The sequence below is a fragment of the Anomalospiza imberbis genome, chromosome 5 (genome assembly GCF_031753505.1).
Source record: "Anomalospiza imberbis isolate Cuckoo-Finch-1a 21T00152 chromosome 5, ASM3175350v1, whole genome shotgun sequence".
In the NCBI taxonomy this organism is placed as follows: Eukaryota; Metazoa; Chordata; class Aves; order Passeriformes; family Viduidae; genus Anomalospiza; species Anomalospiza imberbis.
In genome coordinates this window covers 45,442,756-45,467,056 of record NC_089685.1, presented here as the reverse complement: position 1 = coordinate 45,467,056, position 24,301 = coordinate 45,442,756, and the positions used below count along the sequence as shown (strand labels likewise).

General features: G+C 38.1%; 2 protein-coding genes across 3 annotated transcripts in view; one reads left to right on the top strand and one right to left on the bottom strand.

Moving 5' to 3' along the window:
* Positions 1–861: 861 nt before the first annotated feature.
* Positions 862–14,548, bottom strand: RIBC2 (RIB43A domain with coiled-coils 2). Its single transcript, XM_068190449.1, has 7 exons — positions 14,324–14,548; positions 10,892–10,973; positions 9,144–9,488; positions 8,445–8,563; positions 3,626–3,853; positions 2,110–2,276; positions 862–1,006 (listed from the first exon to the last, which is right to left on the bottom strand). Exons 1-7 carry the CDS (start codon positions 14,438–14,440, stop codon positions 925–927), a joined length of 1,140 nt encoding a protein of 379 aa, XP_068046550.1. The 5' UTR covers positions 14,441–14,548; the 3' UTR covers positions 862–924.
* Positions 14,549–14,739: 191 nt separating this feature from the next.
* The window catches only part of SMC1B (structural maintenance of chromosomes 1B), a 30,715-nt gene continuing 21,153 nt past the window's right edge, over positions 14,740–24,301 (top strand). For both annotated transcript variants that reach the window (XM_068190448.1, XM_068190447.1), the window contains exons 1-9: positions 14,740–14,900; positions 16,710–16,902; positions 17,435–17,543; positions 18,277–18,480; positions 18,874–19,112; positions 19,592–19,850; positions 20,801–20,941; positions 22,708–22,790; positions 23,292–23,499. In XM_068190448.1, the coding sequence (XP_068046549.1) occupies positions 14,792–14,900; positions 16,710–16,902; positions 17,435–17,543; positions 18,277–18,480; positions 18,874–19,112; positions 19,592–19,850; positions 20,801–20,941; positions 22,708–22,790; positions 23,292–23,499 (1,545 nt within the window). In that variant the 5' untranslated portion in view covers positions 14,740–14,791. The remainder of the gene's footprint in view (positions 14,901–16,709; positions 16,903–17,434; positions 17,544–18,276; positions 18,481–18,873; positions 19,113–19,591; positions 19,851–20,800; positions 20,942–22,707; positions 22,791–23,291; positions 23,500–24,301) is intronic.

Genomic DNA, 24,301 nt, shown 5'->3' with positions numbered 1-24,301 from the left:
GTGGTCGCCCATTTTCAAATGTCAGTGACTGGCTCTTTAATTGCTAAGTCAATACTGTCACCATGAAGACAGGAAGTACACAGCTTCCATTAATTACCCTGCATAAGCTGAGATTTTTCTCCTTGACTTTGTTTGGTGCACACCTGCTTTTTCACCCCTCTTCTGTCACACTTGTGAATTGTCCCCACTCTCCTTCAGTAGCACATTACCTGAAACCTCCTCTATTATTTCCAAAGTGTCAGGGTGTATGTAGGAATACTTTTCCCTCCTGCTTTTCCACACTAACACACATTCTGTTTCAGTGCCATGCCACAGTGCACTAATCACCTCGATGACTATTAAACTCCTTTCTCCTTATTCCCACTATTCACAATGTTTCTGACCAACGTAAACAACATTTCTTCATTTTTTCTTGCCTTTCTGGCTGTTTTTTTTTTTGTTTGTTTGTTTGTTTGTTTTTTTTTTTGCTTTAAGAAAATCCAAAACAAAAAACCCTAAACCAAACCACAAACAAACCAACACAAAATTTTCTGCCTAGGTCATCTTTCTTCCCTCCCAGAGAAGTGCATCTCTTGTGGTCTATGGGAGGCAGCATTCCCCTCTGGCCAAGTTGCATAGAGCATCACTGTAGTTAAAACTCAGATTTCTTTCCAGAAATTGATTCCTACAGGCATGAATAATGTAAATATTACAGCTAAGCCTGAGACACAAGAGTCAAACAACCTACTACTGAATCTACTAATCCTTTCAGAACAACAATCATGTTTAAAAATTATTACAGTGTTTTCCTTTTCTTAGAACAGATATGGACTAGCAGACTGTCCTTTAGTTTGAATGCAGTGTTTGAACAGGGCAGGAAACTCAGCTGAAAATTTTAATGTGTCTACATACTTCTATATAATTCAGGTTGATTTATCCAGATCATCACCGGGTGGTTGTATTAAACTGTGCATAAAACTCATCCATTGGAATATTTGAATACTCTTGCTCTTTAAGATAAATGTTCCTAGAAATAAATAAAAAATTTTAAAAGCCATTAGTAAATGTTTTCTTGCTATTATTCAGAAGTAGCCTGAAAAATCTAAAAAAGATGTAATGCATTAACACCCACAAATGTTCATAAATTATTAGATATGGAATTTAATGTAACTAGAACTTTTTCTGCAAAATATATGCCACATCTCAATATAGCAAACTAAAGTTTTTTCTTCCTGAAATATCCCTCCAGAAAGCTCAAGAGTAAAAAAAATCTGAATTAACACAATTCCAAATTTTTATTTTCATAATAAGAAGGCATCATGTATTGGAAATTCATTTGCAAAAGGTATACATGAACCTGAGACTGGCTCAGTTGGTCAGAGCATGATGCTAATAATGCAAAGGTCAAGGGTTCAATTCCCATATGGGCCATTCATCTAAGAGCTGGACTTGATAATCCTTCTAAATCCCTTCCAACTCTGTGCTTCTGTATTCATGTCAAAAAAAAAAAAAAAAAAGAACTGGAAAAATAAAATACCAAATCATTATGTTTGTTCTTCTTTTCCTGCATGTATTATCTTTCTCCTTTCCCATAAGAGCAGACACAAGAACTGCCCATCAAGACACATCCAGTCGTTACTTAAAGAATCATCTAGTTTTGTTATACATAATGGAAATGCTGTTTGTGTTGCTAGCTTAACCCTGAGCTATCAGAAACTGGTATGCTTACCAGCAGTTCATCCTTTTTTGTTTCAGAAAACTAAGATAAATTAGAGAATCATGTAATGGTTTTTCACCTGATAATTTTCTGCATAGCTAATTATATTTATTCACTATTTTGCCATCTATATAAACAATCTGTTGTCAGTGAAATGCTTTTAAGAATTCCAGATCCTCATTCATTCATGTCAGTCAGTAACACTCAAAACCTACTCTCTTAAGATAGATGAAATAATACTGGAAAACACACTTCAGGCGAATTGTCAATTTTTTAAAAAGCATGAACTTGTAACAAGTGCATTAAAAAAGTTACAAACAGAACAAGGAAAAAGAGCTCTTTGAAAGCCAAGCTATTGGGTTAATAATGATAAAGAGCTTTTTTTATTTGAACAACGCTGGTTTGGTACTTACTTCGCTTTTTGCTCCTGAGAGAGCTCTGCATTCACGACATCTAAATCTCGGCGCTGTACCTGATTCTGCCGCTGCTGGTGCCGCTCCCAAAGCAACTGGGCTCTTGCAGCCTGTAGACGTTGCCTGTCCCATTCAGCATCTCTTCGGCGTTCCTGCTCTCTTACCCTCTACAGGAGTGATAAAAATGCTTCATTTTCTCTTTCAAAGATGGAACTGTGTATATAAAGTCTCATGGGTGAGTTCATCCAAACAAACTTGCTTGCTTTTATTGAGCACTAGAGGTAGCATTTGAAATGGGGAGAAGGGAGCAAGGATTTCTAAACCAGGCAGAAGGAAGATACGGCCAATGAAAGAGCTATCCTTTTCTCTCTGTAAAAACCCAGAGCAGCAACAGACTTTTTTTGAATTATTGTTAGCAAGAGGTGAAAATTCTTGAAGCAAGAGGTGCATAGACATCAGTATGGCTTATAATATGGCTAACTCAATATAATAGGGGAGCCATGAAGACCACATGAGTAGAAACTTTTTTCCTCTGCCTCACTTCTTGCCTGACACCCCACTGAACAGAAGTAAAAAATCAGGCCTGCAAAAAATTTACTTTTCTTCAATTTTCAGCCAGCCTAATGACTTGAATGGGTTAATTTCAGAGTAATAGGAGAGACAGGAAAATGACAATTCTACCTTCAGCTTTAATAACAGTACTAGGTAAGATATAGTAAAGCCTACGGTATTGTAAGGACTAAAAGATAAAATCAAACACTATTCCTTAGCTGTCATAAATGCAGCCTCTGCACAAGGGAGGCAAATCACTTCCTACTTCACAATATCTAAGCCTGGACACTCTTGACTTCATAGGACCCTTCATTTTAACTGCCTTCTTCTATACACCTCTGGAGCAGCAACTATTACCATTGAAATTCTATTTCATAGCATGGCTCATGTGTGGAATGGTAGAAATGAAACTCCATCACATTCTTACATTCATGAACTTTTAGGCCTCTGAAATATACATTAGCAAGGTCACTGGACCTGCTCTATTTGCCTTGCTTGGGCACCCTTGAGCATGAGAATACTGCTTTGGCCTACCCTGCTTTCACCTTCAGCTCCCAGATCTATTCCTATGGAGCAGCCCACTCCTTGCAGGCAGCTTGTGCACTCTCAGATCCTGAATTGCACCAAGAAGCCTGGGTTTCAGGCTGGGCAGGACTTTGCTGTTCAGCTGGACCATCATGGACCATGCCCTAAGAGCCCCTTGGCCCTGGGCTCCTCAGCAACCTTCCCCCCAGTCCAACTCCAGGGCTCCAGCCTACTCCATGTCATCTCCCAGGTGCTTCAGAGGTACTATGTTCAGCTAGACTGATTAAAGTTTGGGTAAAATGCAGATCAATGGAAAATACAGTCTCACATTGGCATGTCCATGGCAAACAATGGTATTTTTATTCTACAAACATTGTCTATAGTATTATTACAACAAAGAGAATAAAAAATGTATGAAAATGCATGCAAGCTTAAATACCTGTTTCTCCAGAGCTTGTTCCTTTTGAAATTCACGAATTGCCATCAGCTGCTCCTGATTCATTCCTTTCCATCGATTCACGAGCATATTATGTTTACCCCAGGGACCGATTGCTTGGTCAGGGTTTTCAGAAAGGAAGTCTCCTTGAAGGAGACAGGTAATTTCATCCATGTCATCTTTTATTTTTTGAGCCTTTTCCAATTCCTTTTTATGATCAAGTTCAGCAGCCTAAATTCAGTGGAAAGACAGAAGTGATGTTTTTTCCAAGAAAAATATGAACTAAGGGATGAAAAAACGTTAACACATCATAACAGATGTCTTTCCAACCTGCATACAATTGTCAAAAGCATCACTTACAAAAAGTGATCACTGTCTTATTGGCCAAGATCAAAAGCCTAATATCAAACAGTTCTTTAATGTTGTCATATCACATATAGCAAGTAAACTGGGGAAAAATAACTTTGTTTTATAAGAAAACACAGAATTAAATAAAAAAATAATTCCACATTTATCCCCAAGTAAATAACCAGTACATATTTGACAGATAGACATATTTCGGAAGAAATTTACAATAAAAATTTATGATCTCAAATCACTAGCCTTGATTTATATATTACATACTGAATTTAGGTGAAGAGCATGGGTAAGCCCTCAAAACAGACAGACAGGGGATGTCCAATTAAAGTCTGAAGATGTAGCCTTGATTCTTTTTGCTGATACAAAATGCAAACCTCAATCATATAACATGAATGTATCTGAAATACTGGAGATCACAGTATGCATTTTCTATGGAAATCACTGTTCCTAATGTTCATTACAAGGCACAGTCTCCTATTCAGAGGAAATTTTCCCCTCACAATACTCCAGAAATAAAATACAGTGATCTTACTGAACATAATTACCTTTCAAAGAAGAATCAGAATAAGTAAACTAATTTGTAGTAGAATGATAATGGTATGCATCTTTCATTTCTAATACTGTCTCATTCTTCTGTAATGCATAAACTAAACTATCTGGAACAATGCCTGGTTCCAGCATCCAGTGGATAGAAGAGAGGAAACCTTCTGCTTGCTAGGACACACAGAGCACAGGCTGCCAGACCAGTCTCTCTTTACCCGTCTATCTTGACTGCAACAGATCAGTGGGTAATTCTGTCTCACTTTGACCAAGGTGAGCAGTTAAAAAATAATCACTGCCTTGAGAATATTCACTTATGCAGAACAGCTCATACTCTCCTTGCTGATCAGCAGTTCACTGGTTGGTACATACACATTGGCAAAACAGATGAGGATAAATGAAAACTGAAGAGTTTTCAATGAAGAATGTCAGAGCAGGTGAAATCTTCTGTGCCATATAAGGTAAAGTTGAACATGTGCAGGCAGAGTAACTAGAACATATAAACAACTGAGAATGACATGACTACAGACACGTGTGAGAACTTGTTCCTCTGCATATATTAAGGAAATGACTAGTAACTGAGCAAGCAGAGTGATCTGTGCCACCAGAGGAGACTGCTAAACTGGAATTATCTCTACATTTGTAGTTACAGACTTCAAGTCTGGATAACAGTAGTTGTCCCAAACATCAGGCCAGGAGACTGCCAGAGAGTGACTTCATTTTGTCCAAGCAAACATGCAAAACCACATGTCAGTGATGGGGCAGAAGAAACAACAACTAAGTACCATACCTAGATTAAAAAATTCCTTGGCTGAAAACAGCCTTTTGGTTTCTATTAAAATAATAGAACTATTTGATGTGCAAAGAAAGTAATAAAAGACAAATTAATTTTTTAAATTGTACATTAGCTAAGCTACAATTCAGCTTACATGATGGCAAAAACCTCGGATTTAGAAACATCTAGACCTAACGGGAATATCAACTATAGAAAAAAAAAAGCCTACTTTTACACAAATGAAAAACCTCAAGCAAATCAAGTTTCATGTGACAAACATAAACTTCAAATTTAGGAATCATCATCATCATCATAACATTAAATAATACAGTACAAATTAAAGACCACTTTCCCATCTCAGATGTTAGTGAGTATGACTTTTACCAGAAGGTTAAAGAAATTTTTTTTAATTCAAAATGTATTTCCCTGATTTTTTTTTCTCAAGAAGAGTCAGTAAGTACCTGAAAAGCACTATATGACATGACAACTTTAAGACCCAAATGCCCAAAGATATTCAATCATCCAATAGTTTTGGAACACTGAACCAGAATATCTGGGTATGTACTTTTCTCTTATTAATACTATGAATCAAGCAATTATTTGTAGTTTGGAAAAAACTCCAGAGTAAATCACATTTAACAGAAAACAATTTTGAATGGATCTCACATAATTGCTGGCCTTGAAACTTAAAATGTGCAATTTTTCTTTAGATCACTTTCTTAATGTCACTCCACTGTGATCTAGCAAAAGATCAAAATAAGGCACTTCAACATTTTAACTCAGACTTCTCTTTAAGTGGGAGAGCATAAAATTTCCAAGCTGCTGAATTGTACTGGAGGAAGCTCCCAGCCCTATGCATAGCCATGCATGTCACACTACTATGCCATGATTAACGACAAGAAAAATTTTGAAGTCCGAAAACAAATCAGATTTATCTTGTCCAGTCAAAGTCCTGCTGGCTTCACTATTTCTGATCCATGCCAGGTGCTACTGGCCTCTTGCCTACGTGGGTACATACTCAGCCACTGTCACCAGCATCCCAGGGCCTTTCCTGCCAGGCACTTCCCAGCCACTGTCCCCTGCTTGGACCTGTAAGGGGTAGTTGCGACCCAAGTGCAAAATCCAGAACTTGGCCTTGTTGAAACTCAGACTACTGGCTGGGCCCATTATTCCAGCCTGTTCAGATCCCTCGTCAGAGACTTCCTACCTTCCAGAAGACTTGGTGTCATCTATAACATGACTCAATCCCCTTGTCCAGTTCACTGTTGAAGATGTTAAAAAACTGACCCCAGCTCTGAGCCTTGGGAACACCATTGGTGCCTGGCCCCAGCTGGATGTAGAGTGGCCCCACCACTCTCTGGGCCCAGATGTCCAGCCAGTCTTTTACCCAGTGAACAGTGCATGTCCCTGTCCCTGAGGAAAATGCTGTGAGAAACATTGTCAAAGGCTTTCCTAAAATCCAGGCAGATACATCCACTGAGGGGGTCGCTCTGCCTAGGAGATCAGGTGGGTCAAGCAGCACCCATAAACCCTGGCTGATGCCCTGGTTGTCCTGCATGTGGTGCATGATGGCACTCGAGAGGATCTGCTCCATGACCTTTCCCGGCACCGAGGTCAGGCTGACAGGCCCATAGTTCCCTGGATCCTCCTTCCAGCCTTTCCTACAGGAGTGTCACACTGGCCAACTTCCCTTTACCTGGGACCTCCCTGGTGAGCCAGCACTGCTGGGAAATGATGAGAAGTGGCTCCATGAGCACTGCCACCAGCCCCCTCAGTACCCTTGGGTGGATCCTATCTGGCCCCATGGACTTTTGTGGGTCTAAGTTGCATAGAAGTTCTCTGACCATTCCCTCCTGGAATATGGGAGCTTCATTCTGGTCCCTGTCCCTGGCTTCCAGCTCAGGGGGCTGAAGATTGAAGCAGAGAAGATATTAAGTACCTCAGTATTTTCCTTATGATCTGTCACTATGTTTCCCCCCCAAACAAAGGACAGAGATTATCCTTGCCTTTCTTTGCTGCTGATGTATTTTTAGAAACATTTTTTATTGTCTTTGACAGCGGTAGCCAGATTAAGTTCTAGCTGGGCTTTGGCCCCTTCTAATTTTCTCCCTGCATGACCTCATAACATTACTGCAGTCTTTCTGAGCTGCCTGTCACTTATTCCAAAGGTAATAAACCCTTTTTTTCTCACTGAGTTCCAGCCAAAGCTGTCTGTTCAGCCAGGCTGGTGTTCACCACTGGTTTGGCTTTCAGTGCATGGGGACAGCTTGCTCCTGTACTTTTAGATTTCGATTTTCAATTAACTTGGGCTGTCTATAAACAAAATTATATGACAAATGCCCCCCAAAAGGCTCAAGCAACATTAAAGACTTGCATGCTTATACAGCTAAACCAAAAAGTACCGTACTTAATGTAGGTAATTCTAATGTGGTTTATTTTGATGTGATAAATACATTTAAAGCTAAGTCATAACATATATAGTTTAACCAAGCTAATAGCATCCATGCAGCCCTTTGAGTTGTATGTGGAAGCTGAAGAGAAAAAAACCCTCTGTGGTAAGATGAAGAACTACAGCATGGCAGGAAATGGTACTAAGACAGGTTCCAAAGCAAGGCCAGTAAACAACCAAGAGACATTGTACACAAATACCCATGAAGCAGCCAAAGAGCCAAAACCTGTGGTTGTGGGGAATTAATGTAAACAATAAGGACAAAAAGCAACTGTTAGCAATGCTTCCACATGAGTAAAAAAAAAAAAAAAAAAAAAAAAAAAAGGCAGACAGATGACAGACACAATAAGAGTATGGGAGGTCTGATATAAACCAAGAAAGAAGTATGGGAGGCTTTTGCCCACAGTTTACCAGCTCAAAGCCTCTGAATTACTGGGGATCTATTTCTGCCCACCAGTCAGCAAGCTGAGAACCAGGAGGGACAGTTTTGGCAGAAGATAACTAGATAGAAAACATCTAAATCATTGGATCCTTTGTTCACTTGGCAAAGTGCATAAAATTTATTTTGTTCCAAGCTGAAAGAGTCTTGGAAGTGAGCTGATAAGAAACCCCTGTGAAAACATCACTATTCATTCTTATTTTCCTTCTCTGTCTCCACATTTTATAAAAAATAACAAACCAACTTAGTATTAATTTACCTGGATTCTATTGAAATTTTTTATAGCTGTACAAACAGCACACCTGCTTTCCTCTTCTTTTCTTTGTTCTTCCATAATCTTTCGGTCAAGTTCAATCCTAAACTTGTCAAAAAGATCATCTAAATTTGATTAAAATAAAACATAGTCAATATTCATGGACATGATGTGCCATATGAATTAACCAGGGGAAGAAGCAGGGGGGAGCTACAGATACAGTAGGCTGAATAACTATTTCCAAATCCTACCATCAAAGCTGTCCATCTTGGGATTTCAGGTGACTTATGAATCAGTTTAATACGTAACCTATCTTGTCTAAACAGTTAGTGTTAAAATGAAAGAACTATGTTAAGAACAGCAAAAAATAATGTGTCATGACAAGCTGAGAAAGAAAAATCGGTATTTTTTTTTCTGCTCTAGGACAGTACAGATTGGATAGTTTGGCCTGATGAAGTAAGCATACCAGCTGGAGGCATAAACCAGAAATGAAACCTGGGTGATATTACAATCACATGTTATGAAACAGAGATTTCCTAAGAGAAACAGTGAATACATTAGAGCTTATAAAGTAAAACTTGGTCTAGTATTTCTAACTGGTCTAATATTTCCAAGTTAAATATAAAATAGGGTATACCATATTTTCATCAGATACACCACAACTTCAGTAAAAGAAGATTAAAACTACATTATCTTTTTTGTTACCTGCCAATTTTTGGTCAGCTAATGCATTTTTCCAGTCTTTCTGTTGCTGAAGAGACCACTCCCTCAATTGCTCCTTTTGAAACTTCATCCTCTGATCATAGTTTAAGTCTTCACCCATAAACTTCTGCATGCCAGATATACTACACCGAGGATCATCGTCTGAAACTCGAGCAGGTCTGTCTTTCTTTAGGGCTTGTGGATCATTCAGGTCAAATTCACGTCTTGTTTCCGGCCTCTGAAAATTCTTCTGAAATTCAGTGAGAGCCTTATTCATGTCTTTGATTTCATTTTTCTGTCGTTCTTCTAGTAGACACATGAGCTTGTCATTTTTCTTCATGTCATGAACTAGACAAAAATGAACACAATGAAACCACAACTCCTAGAGGTTCATGAGTCATTGGAGTACACACATAAGGTGAAAATAAAATTTTCAAGGTGAATAAACAGAATATAAGTCTTCAAAATATTATGCCTTAGGAGAGTATTTGATCTGTACCAGCCCAGCAAACTCTCTAACGTTAGTAATATTTACTTATGAAATATTTTCAGCTTTTTAGGTATAAATTATTTTATTAATGTTACAATGAGATATGTGCATGTGAAATAAAAACAATAATAAGTACTAGAACTATGAGGTTTTGTTTGGTGAAAACCTGCTACACAAGCAATGTACAGTAAACCAGTTGTTCCCATTTGCTCTTAGATTACAGCTACAGCTAAAATACATTGCTGCTTGTCCGAAAGCAAACCAATACTGGGCTGCAACTGAAATGAATATAAGTAGCTCTTCCATAGTTCCAATAATTTTTCTAACCATAGCACTAAAATCATTGCCTGGCATTAAGTTTTGAGCAGCTTAAGAGCTCCTGCCCATTTAATTGGAATTAAATAAATTCCAGCATTTTTAAGAAAAACAAACAACAGAACTCCCACCCAACTAGCCATTTTAGTTATTTAAAATAATTTGCTAGAAAAGATAATTTCCTCTTTTGCCAGATTCCACATTGCTGCTGGTAGTTTCCCAAGAATCAGACCCTGACAGGTGTATTTTCTAGCCAGAAAAATCACAAGCAGCTGTAATAGAAGCATGGAAGTGGCAGCTCCATTTTAGCTCCTCTTGAGGCACACAGACAGCTCAGGCTGTGGGACCCTTTCATCTGATAGCACAGGAAAGCGTGCCAAGCACAGAAGACCACAAATGGTTTCAGGTCAGGGCACAGCATGAAATATTTGTGTGGTTGCAACTTCTGACTCAGCAATAACTCCTCTTATTGCCTTACTGTACATGACTCATGCTTCCAGCAGCAACAATCTAGAGAGGATTCCACAGAATCTATATATTCTATGGAAGAATGGCTAGACAGAAGATGAGCCCACTGTACAAAAAAGCAACTAAAACAGATTAGCCACTAATATACTGAAAAGGACAGTAGTAAGTAATTATTTATTTTTAAATCCTGCTGTATATTCAGGTTTTTAAATGATGCTATTCGTCAATACCTTTTAAAAGAAAACACTGAAAATTCTGGCCTATTTGGCAATGTATCCCAGTTTAATCATGTCAATATAAATCTTAAGGTAACAAAAAGAATACATACTGTGCCAATGTAGATGTACAAACATAAATAGGACTCATAAATTGGATGACTGAATTTAGAGAATATACATATAGAAGAGATAAAAGAAAGCAAGAAATGAATGAAAACATTTAACTATTCACGGAAATATCACAGTATCTAAGAACATACCAAATCTTTCATGTTCTGCTTTTTCAGCTGCTTCTTGAATTTTCCTCTCCTTGACCTGCATATCCAATGCATCTTTATCAATCTATTAAAATTTTTAAAAAGCAGTTCTTTAGGAGATACTGTGTTTGAACAATTAAAACAGGTACTGTCAAGCTACACTCACAGTTGTACAAGATAGATATAACCCCACTAACAACAGAATATATATACATTACTAATATAGGTAAAACAAAATCCAGAAACAGAAACATTCCTGTTTGTTTCCTTTGTTTTAATAATGATAGGTATGTTCTTGCACTTGATCAGATGAAAACACCACAGTTACATGATACCTAGATCTATAAATATTTTCAGCTGCATTACATAGAATACCCATTACAGCTGCAATTTTATTTTATTGTTCTGTTTTCATTTATAAAGGGGGTAAGTATTTTAACAGTAAAGATGACAGGAAGTTGTTGTGTAATAGTTCATATTTGAAAAAAATATAAAGTGTTCACTATAAGAAAGGAATGGAAATGTGTCCTGTCTTATCAGAGAGATTCATATGGTTGCCAAAATGCACTACAGGACAGACAATCTGCGATGAGCTGACAGATATGATACAGAACATCCACATCCATGCTGAGTGGGACCTGAGCAAAGGACAATATAGGCCACATCATCAAATGGGAGCAGACACCTCAATTTTGGGCAAAAGAATGTGCCCCCACATTTGTTGGCAGATGGCGGCAAATTAATAGGCAGAAACAAGGATTTTACTTATTTTCTTTTTTTTTTTACTGACAAGTCACTTAACAGCCTTAAAAATTTCGTCAAAAATACAATGAAAAATCTTCAAGAATCTGGTTAGTGCTGTAAAGGACAACTGACAATAGCCATCAAGCAAAGAGGTAAATTTGTAAGCAAGGGTGAAACCATCAAGAACTCTCTCCACCAAAAACAAAGGTGTTGTGGACACTAAATATCAACTCTTTCAGATCTCATTGGGAAAGCCAAGCTGACAATATAACTACAGGAAATACTGTTAAAAGAAATTCAATACAAGTTCTTAGTATTCTGGCAATAATAGAGGTAGGTCAGTGTATTGACTTATGTTACACTATTGGCTCTGACCTCATCAAAAAACTTTCACTCGACACAAAAACATCACTAAAACGGACATTCCCAGTCACATAAAACTACAGGTTTCACTTTTAAGAGTTTAAATAAGAAATCTATGAACAGTTTGAGGCAGCTAATTTCCAAACTAGTTCTATTTATGTATAAATTTTACATGTAAATTGAAAGTAATTTTTCACTTGGATTACTCATCTCAATTCTTTAGAAAAATCAGTGATTTACTGAGGATAGATTCTTCAATCTGTAAGTGAAGAGGGCATCATCTTACATTTCCATTACTAAGATGACAAAACAGATGCAAAAGTCGAAGTAATAATAAACCAGTAATAATCAAGGAAAAATATAAAATTTGGGTTCCGATTCTGCTTTCCAGTATATTAACTACCTCCATGTTTTTAAAATATTCAAACCCTGCTTTAGGATTTCTGGTTTCTGAGTCAAATATTGTCTTGATTTTTAAATTTTCTCAGCTACTGCCACTCACACTGGTCAGAACTGAAACAAAGAATCTTAAAACCACACAGAAATTCTGATACAGTATATCTCTGTATGGATTTCCTGGCTCTTTATGGTTCAGACCTGGTCTAACTTCAAACCATAAGAACAGTCCCTTCTGTCAGCATCATTGTTCAGGTACATTGAATGACGTTAAATCAAAATAAGCTGTTAATCAAAATTCTCCAGATGAATTCTACTTCATTTTAGATATTTGTGTAATGTAAACAGATCTATCAAAACCTGCCTGAGTCAGTTCTACAAAACAAGTCAATTCTACAAAAGTATTTGGGTAAAGCCTTCAGATGGTGTGCTCCAGTACAGCTCAATAAAACACACCAGGATATGTTAGTTGTCAGCTATTTCATTAACTGAGAATTTATGGTTTGCAGTTCATTTTTAAGGCTCTTGAAAAGCCATTTATAGAGAAAGTATGTGTTTCTGATGAAGAAATTTCAAGTATCTTAACCCATACCACAACTGCTAAAAAATGTTATTAGCTCCTTCCACTTAAGTATATTGTTGGGTACTTAAGTAAATTTTTGGTGTGTGTCGGGATGCTGTACCAGGTGGACACACCTGTCATGTTCAGTAAGTGGGAACTGCTAATTGCTCTGCAGATACAAGGACTCTTGCATAAGAGTGAAAATAATAAATTCATGGCCCTGTCAGAGATAAGGTGAAGATATTTTTCCACTGACTTGAGACATATTTACCTAAGAAAAAGAGGATCCAATTGACATCTGTTGCAATTTTACCAGTTCAATGAACTCACCTCACAGCACTCTTCCCTCCATGCATGCCCACAAAATCTTAATGTGGGCCTTTGGACATATCACGGGGAGATTCAAATGCTATTGCATCCAAAGTCAAATAGGTATAAAGCACATTATTTCCTGACGTTCAGGATGCAAACTGCATAGTAAACTCTGGAGAAAATCCACGAGCCTGAAGCATGTTCACACACATCCACACCAAGAAAAATCAGACACAACAATTAATTACATATATAAAAACAAGGATGGATCTGTCCTATTTTGTCTGATGCAAAATGCGGACTAATTGCAGGACACTTGTAGCAGTACATCTCCCACAGCATCAATTCTAGTAAGGTCCAAGCAGAAAAGGGCAGTATCACAGTGCAGAGAGTTAAAAACCAATTACTTGTTTCAGCCACATTTCATGAACTCTCTGGAAGCTCTTGCCTTCCATCAAAGTAGTACTACACAGAGATACAACACAGGGCTTGATCTCTCTGTGCTGTTAGGGGGCCCTTGAATCCAGAGCAGTGGGGCACAGGTACACACAAGAAGCAATGGCCATAACGTAAAACACAAGAAGTTTTGCCTCAACCGGAGGAAGAACCTCTTTCCATCGAGGGTGGCAGAGCACTGAACAGCTGCCCAGGGAGGTCATGGAGTCTTTCCCCCTGAAAATATTCCAAACCCACCTGGACACGTTCCTGTGTCACTCGCTCTGGGTGACCTTGCCGTGGCTAGGGGGTTGGAGTGGATGATCTTCAGAGGTCCCTTCCAACCCTAAATATTCTATGATTTCTTTCACCAGTAACTTTAAACGCGACTCTGAAAGTTGCATCTGGGCCCGCTCTTCCTGCTTGCTCCCCCTCAAATACACACCTGTGGAGAGGGCACTGGGGTACGGCTCCTGGACCGCTCAGACCGGCTCAGCCGCCCCTTCCCTCCCTGCCTCGCACTGGGAGTCGCCCTCGCGATCCCCACGTTACTCCGTTCTCTTCAAAACTCCTGGGAACGACGGGGGAACACGGCACCTTTCCTCCCGTCCTGCCCGCCTCACCCCTATGGTGCGGATCCGTGGGTCGAAGATGCGATCCCGCCGCAGCAGCTCCCGCCACCGCCGGCGCTCCAGGGCGGTGGCCTCCTCCAGTTCCCGCTGCGGCCCCAGCCCGCTCATGGCGCCGGAGAGAACCGCGGGACGGCGGGGCTGGACTGAGAGCGGCTGCCGGGAGCAGCGGCGCTGGCCAGGCGGGACACAAGGCGGCCCGTCGCGATGGGAACCGGAGCGGCGGGGCCGCTGCCCGAGGCGCGCAGGCTGCGAGGGCGGGGCGGGGCGCTGCACGCGGCGCGCAGGCTGCGGGGGCGGGGCGCGGCCAGCAGACCCTTTGAGGCAATAAAATCGTGCGAGAGGGGTGTGAGGTGTGGGTGTTTTTTTGCTGGTGGGCCAACTGGTGAAGTATTCCCGACGACTGTTTGAGGGGCTTGAGGTGTGGAGCTCAGGGGCTTCTGACCCCAGCTCCCCGTGGGGATGGGTTACCTGAAGCTGCTGGTGGTGAAGGACTTCAAGTCGTGGAGGGGGCAGCAGGTTATCGGGCCCTTCATGAGGTTCAACTGCATCATCGGGCCCAATGGATCAGGTATTGTGGGTGGGTATGTGAGTAGGGGGCAGCTACTCCGTGAGCTGTCAACATTGAGGGCTCAGTTTGGTGGAATTTAGCCTCACGGGCCTGCTGAAAATCTCCTCGTGTGCCCCTGAAGGTGTGGCAGTTAAATGAAGCCTAGGAAGCACCTGCTCTGTAATTCTTAGCTGGAAGTGTAGGTTTTTCCAGCATGGAAGGGCAGGAGCAGGCTATGGGGGTGATAGGGGGTTCATGGGATTTTAATTTTGTGTTGACTTGGTGCTTTCCAGCTTAAGCAGAAAGCCTAGTTTGCAAAGGGCATGCCTTGTCTTGGCCATCTCCGCTTACAAAGATCACTTAAAGTTGGTTTTATTTTAATACTCCGGGCTGTACCAGCAGAAACCTTATTCTTGATGGGAGTCTGTGGGTTTTGCTGTGCTTCCTCCAGGAAGGTGAGAGCGGCTCTGCAAAATGGCAGCTGTTGTGAAGTGGGGCGGACACTTCGTAGGTACAGTGCCATGTCGTGATCCTGAGGTGCTGGAACTTCTTAAAATTTGATCTCAGCTTCAGAAAGCTCCATTCAGCAAAAGGGATTCTATGTCTGTTTATCAAAGGGATAGGAGGTGAGGGCTGCCTTAACAGAGCAACAAGGATGGGTTTAACATTTCACTTTTGTTTCCCTAGTCTGTTAATGATTTAGTGTATAATTCAGATTTTTAGACCCTGTAGTTTCCTCACTTACATGATTGAAGTAAGACCTATGAATGTAAGTTGAATATATTTAGCATTGTTATCATGTTCCTTATCATCCTGTTCCCACTGTTCTGTATTGTAAAGTCTCAGCACTATGATACTCTTTCCAGGTGCTCTTTCAGTTAAATCTGAATACATTTTATAGTTGAATCCAGGGAAAAAAATAAAGATGTAAATATTATGTAATCCCCGAATTGAGTATTTTTTTGCTCCGTTTTCCTCCTAGTGGTCTTGCTTTTCTGATACTTTGGAGAGTAAGTCAAAATATCATCAAAGTAGCAAGGCTGAAGACTGAAAATAATTAAGTTGTCAGCAGAAATGCTCAAGACTAAAGGGAGAAAACAAAAAGAGGATTCCATTAGGATGGTTTTTGTCACAGGACTATGACCAGATAGCTTTGTTGCTGTAGTGAATGGATCTGGGACAGCACTAGTATTCTTCAGGAGACTGGAGTTGCAGAGGAAAAGTTGGGGATGGAGTGCTCATGCAATAAACCTCCCTCACTTTACTCCAGAAAACGCACTGCCAATGAAGGAGGGTGATGTGGCACACTCTCCTCTAGAGAAGCCTGTGTAAAAACCAAAAGATTTCTCCAATAAGGCTGAAAAAAAAACCAGTTTTGTCATAATTTTTGTTACAGACAGGCTTATTTTCTGCTGCCAGTGTGTTACATCTTAAAAATGTGTTTATTATGTGCAACAGCTTTTCCTTGATAAACTCAAAAAATCATAGAATGATTTTCCTTTCAGTGGGAAGGGGCCTCATATCTCATCTAGTTCCAACCCCCCTGTCATGGGCAGGGATACCTTCCACTAGGCCAGGTTGTTCTAAGCCCTATCCAACTTGGCCTTGAACACTTCCAGGAGTGGGGCATCCACAGCTTCTTTAAGCAATCTGTGCCACTATCCCACCACCCTCAGAGAGAAGAATTTCTTCCTAAAAGAATAAAAAATACATAATTAGAAATAGAAGTTTTAAAGAATTTGGCAATTCTCCAGATTTTTTAATTCTTAATAAAATGCTTTCATTTATGTCAGGTCAAAAATGTCTTAATTTTGTTTTTTAATTTTTAAGGAAAATCTAACATAATGGATGCTGTTAGCTTTGTGATGTGTGAAAAAACAGCAAATTTGCGAGTCAAAAGTGTTCGAGAACTTATTCATGGAGCACATCTTGGAAAACCTGTTTCTTCTACAGCTAGTGTGAAGATAGTGTATTGTGAGGAAGATGGGGAAGAAAAAACATTTTCAAGAGTTATCTGTGGTAGGTAGTAGATTCTGCTGCATGTAGTGTCTGTTGTCAGATGTATAAAGAAATGGAGACCAAAAATACCCATCTCAGAATTTCGGATGCCCAATATTAGTTCATGAATGGGCAGATTAGTATAGTCCTTCAGATAGCATTTTAGTAGTGACATAAATAAAAGATATATACTTGGGTTAATTAAGTAAAAAATTAAACAAGTTATTTTATGTTCTTTGCTCAGTATCCGTCTCTAGATAGTTCCTTGGGATCTGTAAGTGATGTAGGCTCTAAGAAATGGGGTCTGACACCTTGCTGCAGGCGTGAGCACCATAACCATGTCAGTTCCTTCAGAAAGTACTAAAATTGGAAACTAGAGTTTTTAAACAGAAAAAATAAATTACTGAAAGGAATAAAGGAGTAATTGAAATCTATTGTCTTCTTTGAGAAAATTACTCAGGTAAATTATTCCACTAGTTTAACTCTTTTCCAGTGGATTTTTTTTTTGTTGTAGCCATTTTCAGCAGTAAATTTTTTTCCTTTCCTCCTTTAGGTAGTTGTTCTGAGTTTCTTTTCAATGACAAGTCTGTCAGCCGATCTGCATACATATCTGAGCTTGAAAAAATAGGCATTCTTGTCAAGGCCAGGAATTGCCTTATTTTTCAGGTGAGCATTCAAGGTGCCTTCAAAAGAAAACAAAAGGTTCTTAGGTTATTTCATAGAATATGCAGTTAAGTATTGTCTAGAAATGAGAGCACCCTTTGCCAACTACAAAGGCAACATGCTTTTTCCTGATCTTACCAAGAACTACAAGACTACAAAATGCACCTAATGGGGTTTGTATATAAATGCATACACTAGTAAGAAAGAAGCTAATCTGGTGGAACTAGAGTGCTTCTGTTATTCACAATATATAGAAAAGTATGGGTCTTTATAAATGCTTATTGTATTTAATTGCAGGAGTGCTAGGAAAAAGTAATTTCATCTTAAAATACTCCTGTTAGTAAAGACACATGAAAATGTAAAGGATTTTTTTTAAGGTTGAGGGATTGAAAATCCTATTCAGCTATTAGTTTCCAGGAATTTAATGACACAGGCCTTAAGCTTTTGATGAATAATACATTTCACAAAATCATTTTACTTACAGTTGCTGACAAAAATTCCTAAGGAAGAAAAGACTTTTCCCTTTTACAGAAACATATGTAGAAATCTGAGTGACTAGGTGATCCTCATTTTGGCATGAAATTTTTCCTTGGGTTTGAATCTAGATGCATTTCCACCAGCTGTGTTGACCATAAATAAATACAAAGGTCAATATGTACTATATTCTCCTAAATTCATAAGGCATCAGAATAATCTATGGTGCTACATCATTTATTTATTTTCAACTTTGGTTTAGGGAACAGTAGAATCAATTGCAATGAAGAAGCCGAAGGACAGAACTCAACTTTTTGAACAAATTAGTAATTCATGGGAATATGCTGAAGACTATGAACAAAAGAAAAAGAAAATGCAGCAAGCAGAACAGGATGCACAGTTTAATTATAACAAGAAAAAAAGTGTGGCAGCAGAACGCAAACAAGCAAAGATAGAAAAAGAGGAGGTAATTTACAGTTATTCAGTTTTTTCATGCTAAGTTGCCAGATTTTGCATCTCTTGTGAACTTCAGTGGAGTTTAAAAAAGACCAACAAAACCAACCCACAAACTTTTTTTTTGGTTTTAGTCTACTAGTTTTTTGCAGTATGGCATACTGTATATTAATTTAGTATCATTTGAAAAGGTAGAGGGATACAAGTAATCTAAATAAAAGGAAATATAGGCTTGCCAGTATAATTAATTAAAGTACTGACTTCAGTTTTTGACTTTTATGATTAGTGACCATTACTGGAATTAGAGCTACTTGTATGCCATCTTAATCACTTTGGCCTTGAAATTAGACTGCTTATGATAGAAAATAGTTTTTATAAACTATAAATTAAATTTTAATGTTGGTAGGCAGAGCATTACCAGATGTTAATCAAGGAACTGGAGGAAGAAAGGATACAGCTGCAGCTTTTTCAGCTTTATCACAATGAAAAACAAATTAGCTTTCTGAAAAACAATTTGGATGAAAAGAATATGGAGGCTTATATGAAGAAAGAGGCTCTTTCTGCAGCAGAAGATTCATTTAAAGTCAAGAAAAAAATGTTCGGGATACTAAACAGGGACAAACAGCATATGGAAAAAGAAATGAAGTAGGTTTTTCAATCAGAATCTGTGATAGTTGAATAAAGCATTATCTGCACTGGGAGTTGCTTGGTAGGTGTGCATTTCCTAGTAAAAATTTGGTTGATAGTCCAGTGCTGTGGAAGTCAGTTCCTAGCAGTTCACTGAAGTGAAATCCAGAAATGGCTTTTACCTCCTATACCATCCCTAGTTATATATTTCATTATATAAATACTTGTTTGCGATTAAATTTTAGGATGTTATGTTTTACTTCTTAAATTACTATTTTCACTGGATTAAAAATATTTTAAAAATCCTCTGTGGGCATACCCACAGTGTAAGCCCCAACCTTACAGTTTAAAACTGATTGTTTGCATATGCAGTCAGTGAGGGAGAGGGAGTCTCTTCCCTCTCTCCCCCTTTCCTGTGGCATTGCAGTTTTGGCTGTGTCTTGTGGTGGATGGTTGGGGTTGGTTGTTTTGGGCTTGTTTCTGGTTTTGTCTTTTAGGACTCTGGAGGCATCACTGATTGAGCAGAGACCCCTCTATATAAAAGCAAAGGAAAATACATCCTATCAAATCAAGAAAGTAGGAATGTCTAAAAAATCTCTAAGAGACAAGGAGAAAGCCTGTGATAAGGAAAAACAGAACATAAAAGCACTAGAGATGGAATTGAATGATATTGAGAAGGCGTGGAGAGCGTTTGAGGAGAAAACTGAAGCAGAGAGAATGCAGAGAGCAACAGATATTGAGCTGGGAGAAAGTCAGGTAAACGAGGGGGCCCAAAAGTACTGTTTACTAGAGAAGTCCAAAAATACTCCTGATCACATGGAAAGTGTTATTTCACCAATGACCTGTGATTTTTAGTGATCTCTTTGCCCTTGAACTTAAGCAAAACCAAAATTCTAAGTTTTATTTAGACATATGGTACACTGTGGGAGGGTAGGACAGAAAATGTTTGTCAGGGTCTCAGTGATTTTTGAGAACTGGCTTTTCATCTGAGGTATCAATTAGGGAAAACCAGTGAAGACCTGGTAGTATACATACCATCTTGTCTGGGTCTGGGTCTGGGTCTGTAACTGGGGTAGCTCCTTTGAGAAGGAAAGGGCTACATCCCTTGATAGTAAATTCACTTGGAAAGAAGCTGTCTTTGCAACCATACGGCCACAAATGTTTATAAGACTATGTGATAGGTTTTTTCCACTGTCTCGCCTTTAAAATAGTTTCTGATCAATTAATGTAGAACCTGCAGGGTTGTTACCTTAGTTTGTGAATCTTCCTGCACTGCACTTTAGAGGTATTTGGTCAGTTAGTCGTCACTTAGCTAATTTGTTTAAAATATTTATATTTCACTTACTATATGAATTTTTTAATAACATGAGAATGCTGAAAATACTGCACTAATCTTGGACTATGCAAAAACATAGTGTTAATCTTCAGACTGAATGGGAAGCACTATGAGCTTTCCTGAACAATAAGAGTAAAAAAAAAAAGATAAAAAAAGACTGTAGGTGAGAACTGTTAGGTGTAAGCTTTGGATTGGACTTTACTCTAAAAAACACAGGTTGTTGTAATGCAATCAGGAGCTAGAAGAGTCTTGTGGAAAATGGGGTAGTTTTAATAAAATTTAGGTGGATAAAGTTACTTAAGGCTGTAACAACATGAGTCTTCTTGCTTTCCAAGGAGTGAATTTATTTTTTTATTTCTTTTTTGTCCAGTTAGAGCGGTACAAAGAGCTAAAGGAAATGGCGAGAAAGAAAGTAGCTATACTAGCCCAGCAGCTAGAAAAATTTCGTTGGGAGGATAAAGGAGATCAAGAAAGGCTGAAACTTAATCGCAGGAAGAAAAATGAAATGGAGGTATCTGTATCAAACTAGAATTAGGTTTTTAGGAGAAAAATGTCTCTCTGCCATTCCCTCTGGTATAACTGTGTATAAGCATGTTCAGTGCTTTGATGTAATCAAATCCTCAGCAGAAGAGAGGTACTTTGGAAGGTTAACTCAGTTTCTGTGTTGCAGCAGATTTAGCAAAATGGCCTCTAAATTTGTTCAGAATTTGTTTGCCTGGGCTCACACTGAGGATTTGGGTTTGAAAGCTTTGGCTCTGATATTTTACAAGTACTCAGAACATTGGCTTAACTGTCATCAGTCTCTGGTTTTGTAAGTGTAGTCTTTCTGAGGTGTCCCACTGCAGTTGTATATGTGTATGACACTCAAACCCTGCAGAGTTGTATTTTGATCACAGCAACCTCTTTGCTGAAATGGTTTTAAGGTCAGTTGTATGTAAGAATACGTTGTAGTTGGAAAAATCCCAGTGTCCACTCTTCTCTTGCACTTCAGAGGCAGCGTTTTTTTTGTGTGACTATAGTTGCAGTTGTTTTGATTGAAATCTTTTATCATTGCAGATCCAAACATGTAAGAATAAAATATGTGCATTTTTCACTTTGGCTTGGTTACCATGCCTGTTTGCTTCTGATAGAAGTAAAAAGGGCAGAATGCTATATAGCATTTCTTTTTTGCTGGAAATCTTGTCCTGTTAGGTGTTTTGGGTTTTCTGGCTGTATTTTTTTTCGAACTCTGCTAACTTGTGTTTTTGTCACCTACTAAGAAGTTAGAAAGGCAACATGCATTTCTTTGGCATTTAGTTACAGAGTCAAGATTGAGGGAGACTGCTGTTCAGAAAGCTTAAAAATGCATCATGTGAGGCTTTACAAGTGATAAAGTTCCATACACCTCATTCTTGAACATATAAGCTTGTTTCTATGGAAAAGGCTGTATTTTACTCCATATTTATGAAGATGTAAAGTTATCCTTACCATAATAGCTGAGCTAATATTTGTACATCCATTTTTTCTTCATAAAATACTATTTCTTTTTCAATTAGTAGTTATCAGGAAAATGTAGCTAGTATCTAGAAATGAATTCCATTGCCTGTGCTTCTTAAACTGAGCAAGTCCCATTGTGTTGTTGAGAAAGAAATAAGGATTACTTAAGAGTGCATGAAATATGTATATGCAAATATTGTAGTGGGTACAAGAAGAGATTTAACTCTCCATCCCTAGAACTAGTTGAAAGATCATAAGGAGTTCAGGGGTTAAATTAAGGCTTAATAAACTGTGTAGGTAGCAGTATGTTTTTATCCTCTCCAGTTGCTTCAGTTAATGTGTTTTTAATAAATTCGAGTAATTGAAAATTCTTGTTTTACCATTGGTAGAGTTTTTTTACTACAATGTTTTTTGTCAATGTCAACTTCTTTGGAAAAAGCTATTGATGGAGGGCCAAGAGTAGCACCTCTTCTGCTTCAAGACTTAAAATTTCCTGGTGCTTTGTTTAAAGTTTTATTTTTTTGTTGGAGTCATGATTCTCTGTGCTGAAGAGGCTTTCCCTAAATTGTAGCTGAACATGGGAAATCCTATAATGGCCTTGGTAAAATAATTTCCCTATGTTATTTGTTCAGATGTGGCTTGGCACCTACTGTTGCAAAAGGGATGCTGTTACTTCACCATGAAATAGCAATAAAGAAGAAAATATCTACCTCAGTACTTGTTCTGAATGTCGAGCTGTATATCTTAAAGCTGTCATTTTGCTCTCATTTATTTTTAACACATTCTATTTTGACTGCATAGGAAATCATTAAACAGACTGTGGAACAGGTGGAAGAGCATGAAAAACGCATAGAGAAGTTGGAAGAATATGCTAAAATATGCATGTATGTATAAAAATTAAAAGCTAACTGGATTTCTTGGGTATTAATCATTTTTGAAACATAGCAGGTTTCTACTTCTTTCTAATTATTTTCTTTGAAATTTTAATAATAACTAGAATTCTTACTAATTCCTACTAATTTTATTTAATATTTCAGTCACTTTAGCTATCAAAATAAAGTAGGAAATATGATGACTAATCTGTATTTTGTTTAAATTGGTTCTATAATTCTAGTTGCTCACAAGTTATGTTACTGTGGGTATGGAGCTATTACTGGACAAATTCTGAGCAAGAAAACAGGAGAAATTTGTAGTTGTGCTGCTCAAGAAAGCATTAATATTTACATTATGTATTAGCACAGCTCCGTTCTTGCCTCCTAGGTCTTGTCTTCTGCCTGATATTTACTGCTTGGGAAGTTAGGTGACTGCAGAATGACGTTAATTTATACTGAAAGTGTGTATAAATGAAATTGTGAGTTGTTTTTTATTTTTGCTTCTGTTCAAAGTGGATCACTAACAGAAAAAAAACAGCAGGAGGAAATGCTGGCTGAAGAAATTGAGAATGCAACAATGCGAATGGCTGAAGTGAACAAAGACTTGAACAAAATAGTTGGTGAACTGCAGAATGCCAAAATTGATTACCATGAAGGAAGGCGTGAGCAGATGAGAGCAGAGATCCTGGAAAGTCTAAAAAGGCTATATCCAGATTCTGTGGTAATGGAATGGCCTCATTTAAATGCTTTATTTTAGAGTTAAGACTTAAAAGTTCTGCAACAGACTGAGTAAGCAGCTGGAGTAAATTGTACAGTCTGGAATAACTTTTTAAATTTCATTCTTGCTTGAGTGTATAGTATTACTGGAAGAATTCTAGCTTAGACTGTCATTATTTTTCATGGGTTCCAAAAGTAAAGGAATTACTGCTTGTGTCAAATAGTAATTTTGATTATTGTGATTTAGTGGTGTTAAATTAATTCATTTTTTCCTTATTCAGTTTTGTTTTCTTCTGTCGTACTTTTTGACTTTGTTTTGAACAAATGAATGGGAAGATTAGCCATGAGACCATTTATTCCAGAACAAATGCTGCTTCTGAAAGACAATTTTTATATTATCAAATGGTCTGTCTTTGCTTATAAGTTAGGTTATTTTACATATATTCCTTAAATTACACTTCAGTAATGCCATTAAGGGTTTTGTCTATTGATTCTGAATTGTTAGCAGACATTAACTACCTTATTAAGCATCTTTATGTCTTTTTAGTGGCATTTAAAAGATATATTCCAACACTGAAAGCCATTTCAAATAGAGAATTTTTAATAAATATAATCAATTAAATAGTTGGCTTCAGAATATGACTCGGTGTAATCAGGCCCTGTTGATATACATAGTTATTTGAGATATACAAGCTGGCAATCTTTTTTTTTTAGTGTTTTTTAATGTTTACTCGACTTTCCAGTGTTCCCTTTAGAACATAAAAAGTAAAAATGTTTTCAATTGTTTAGTTTCTTTGTCTTCTGCA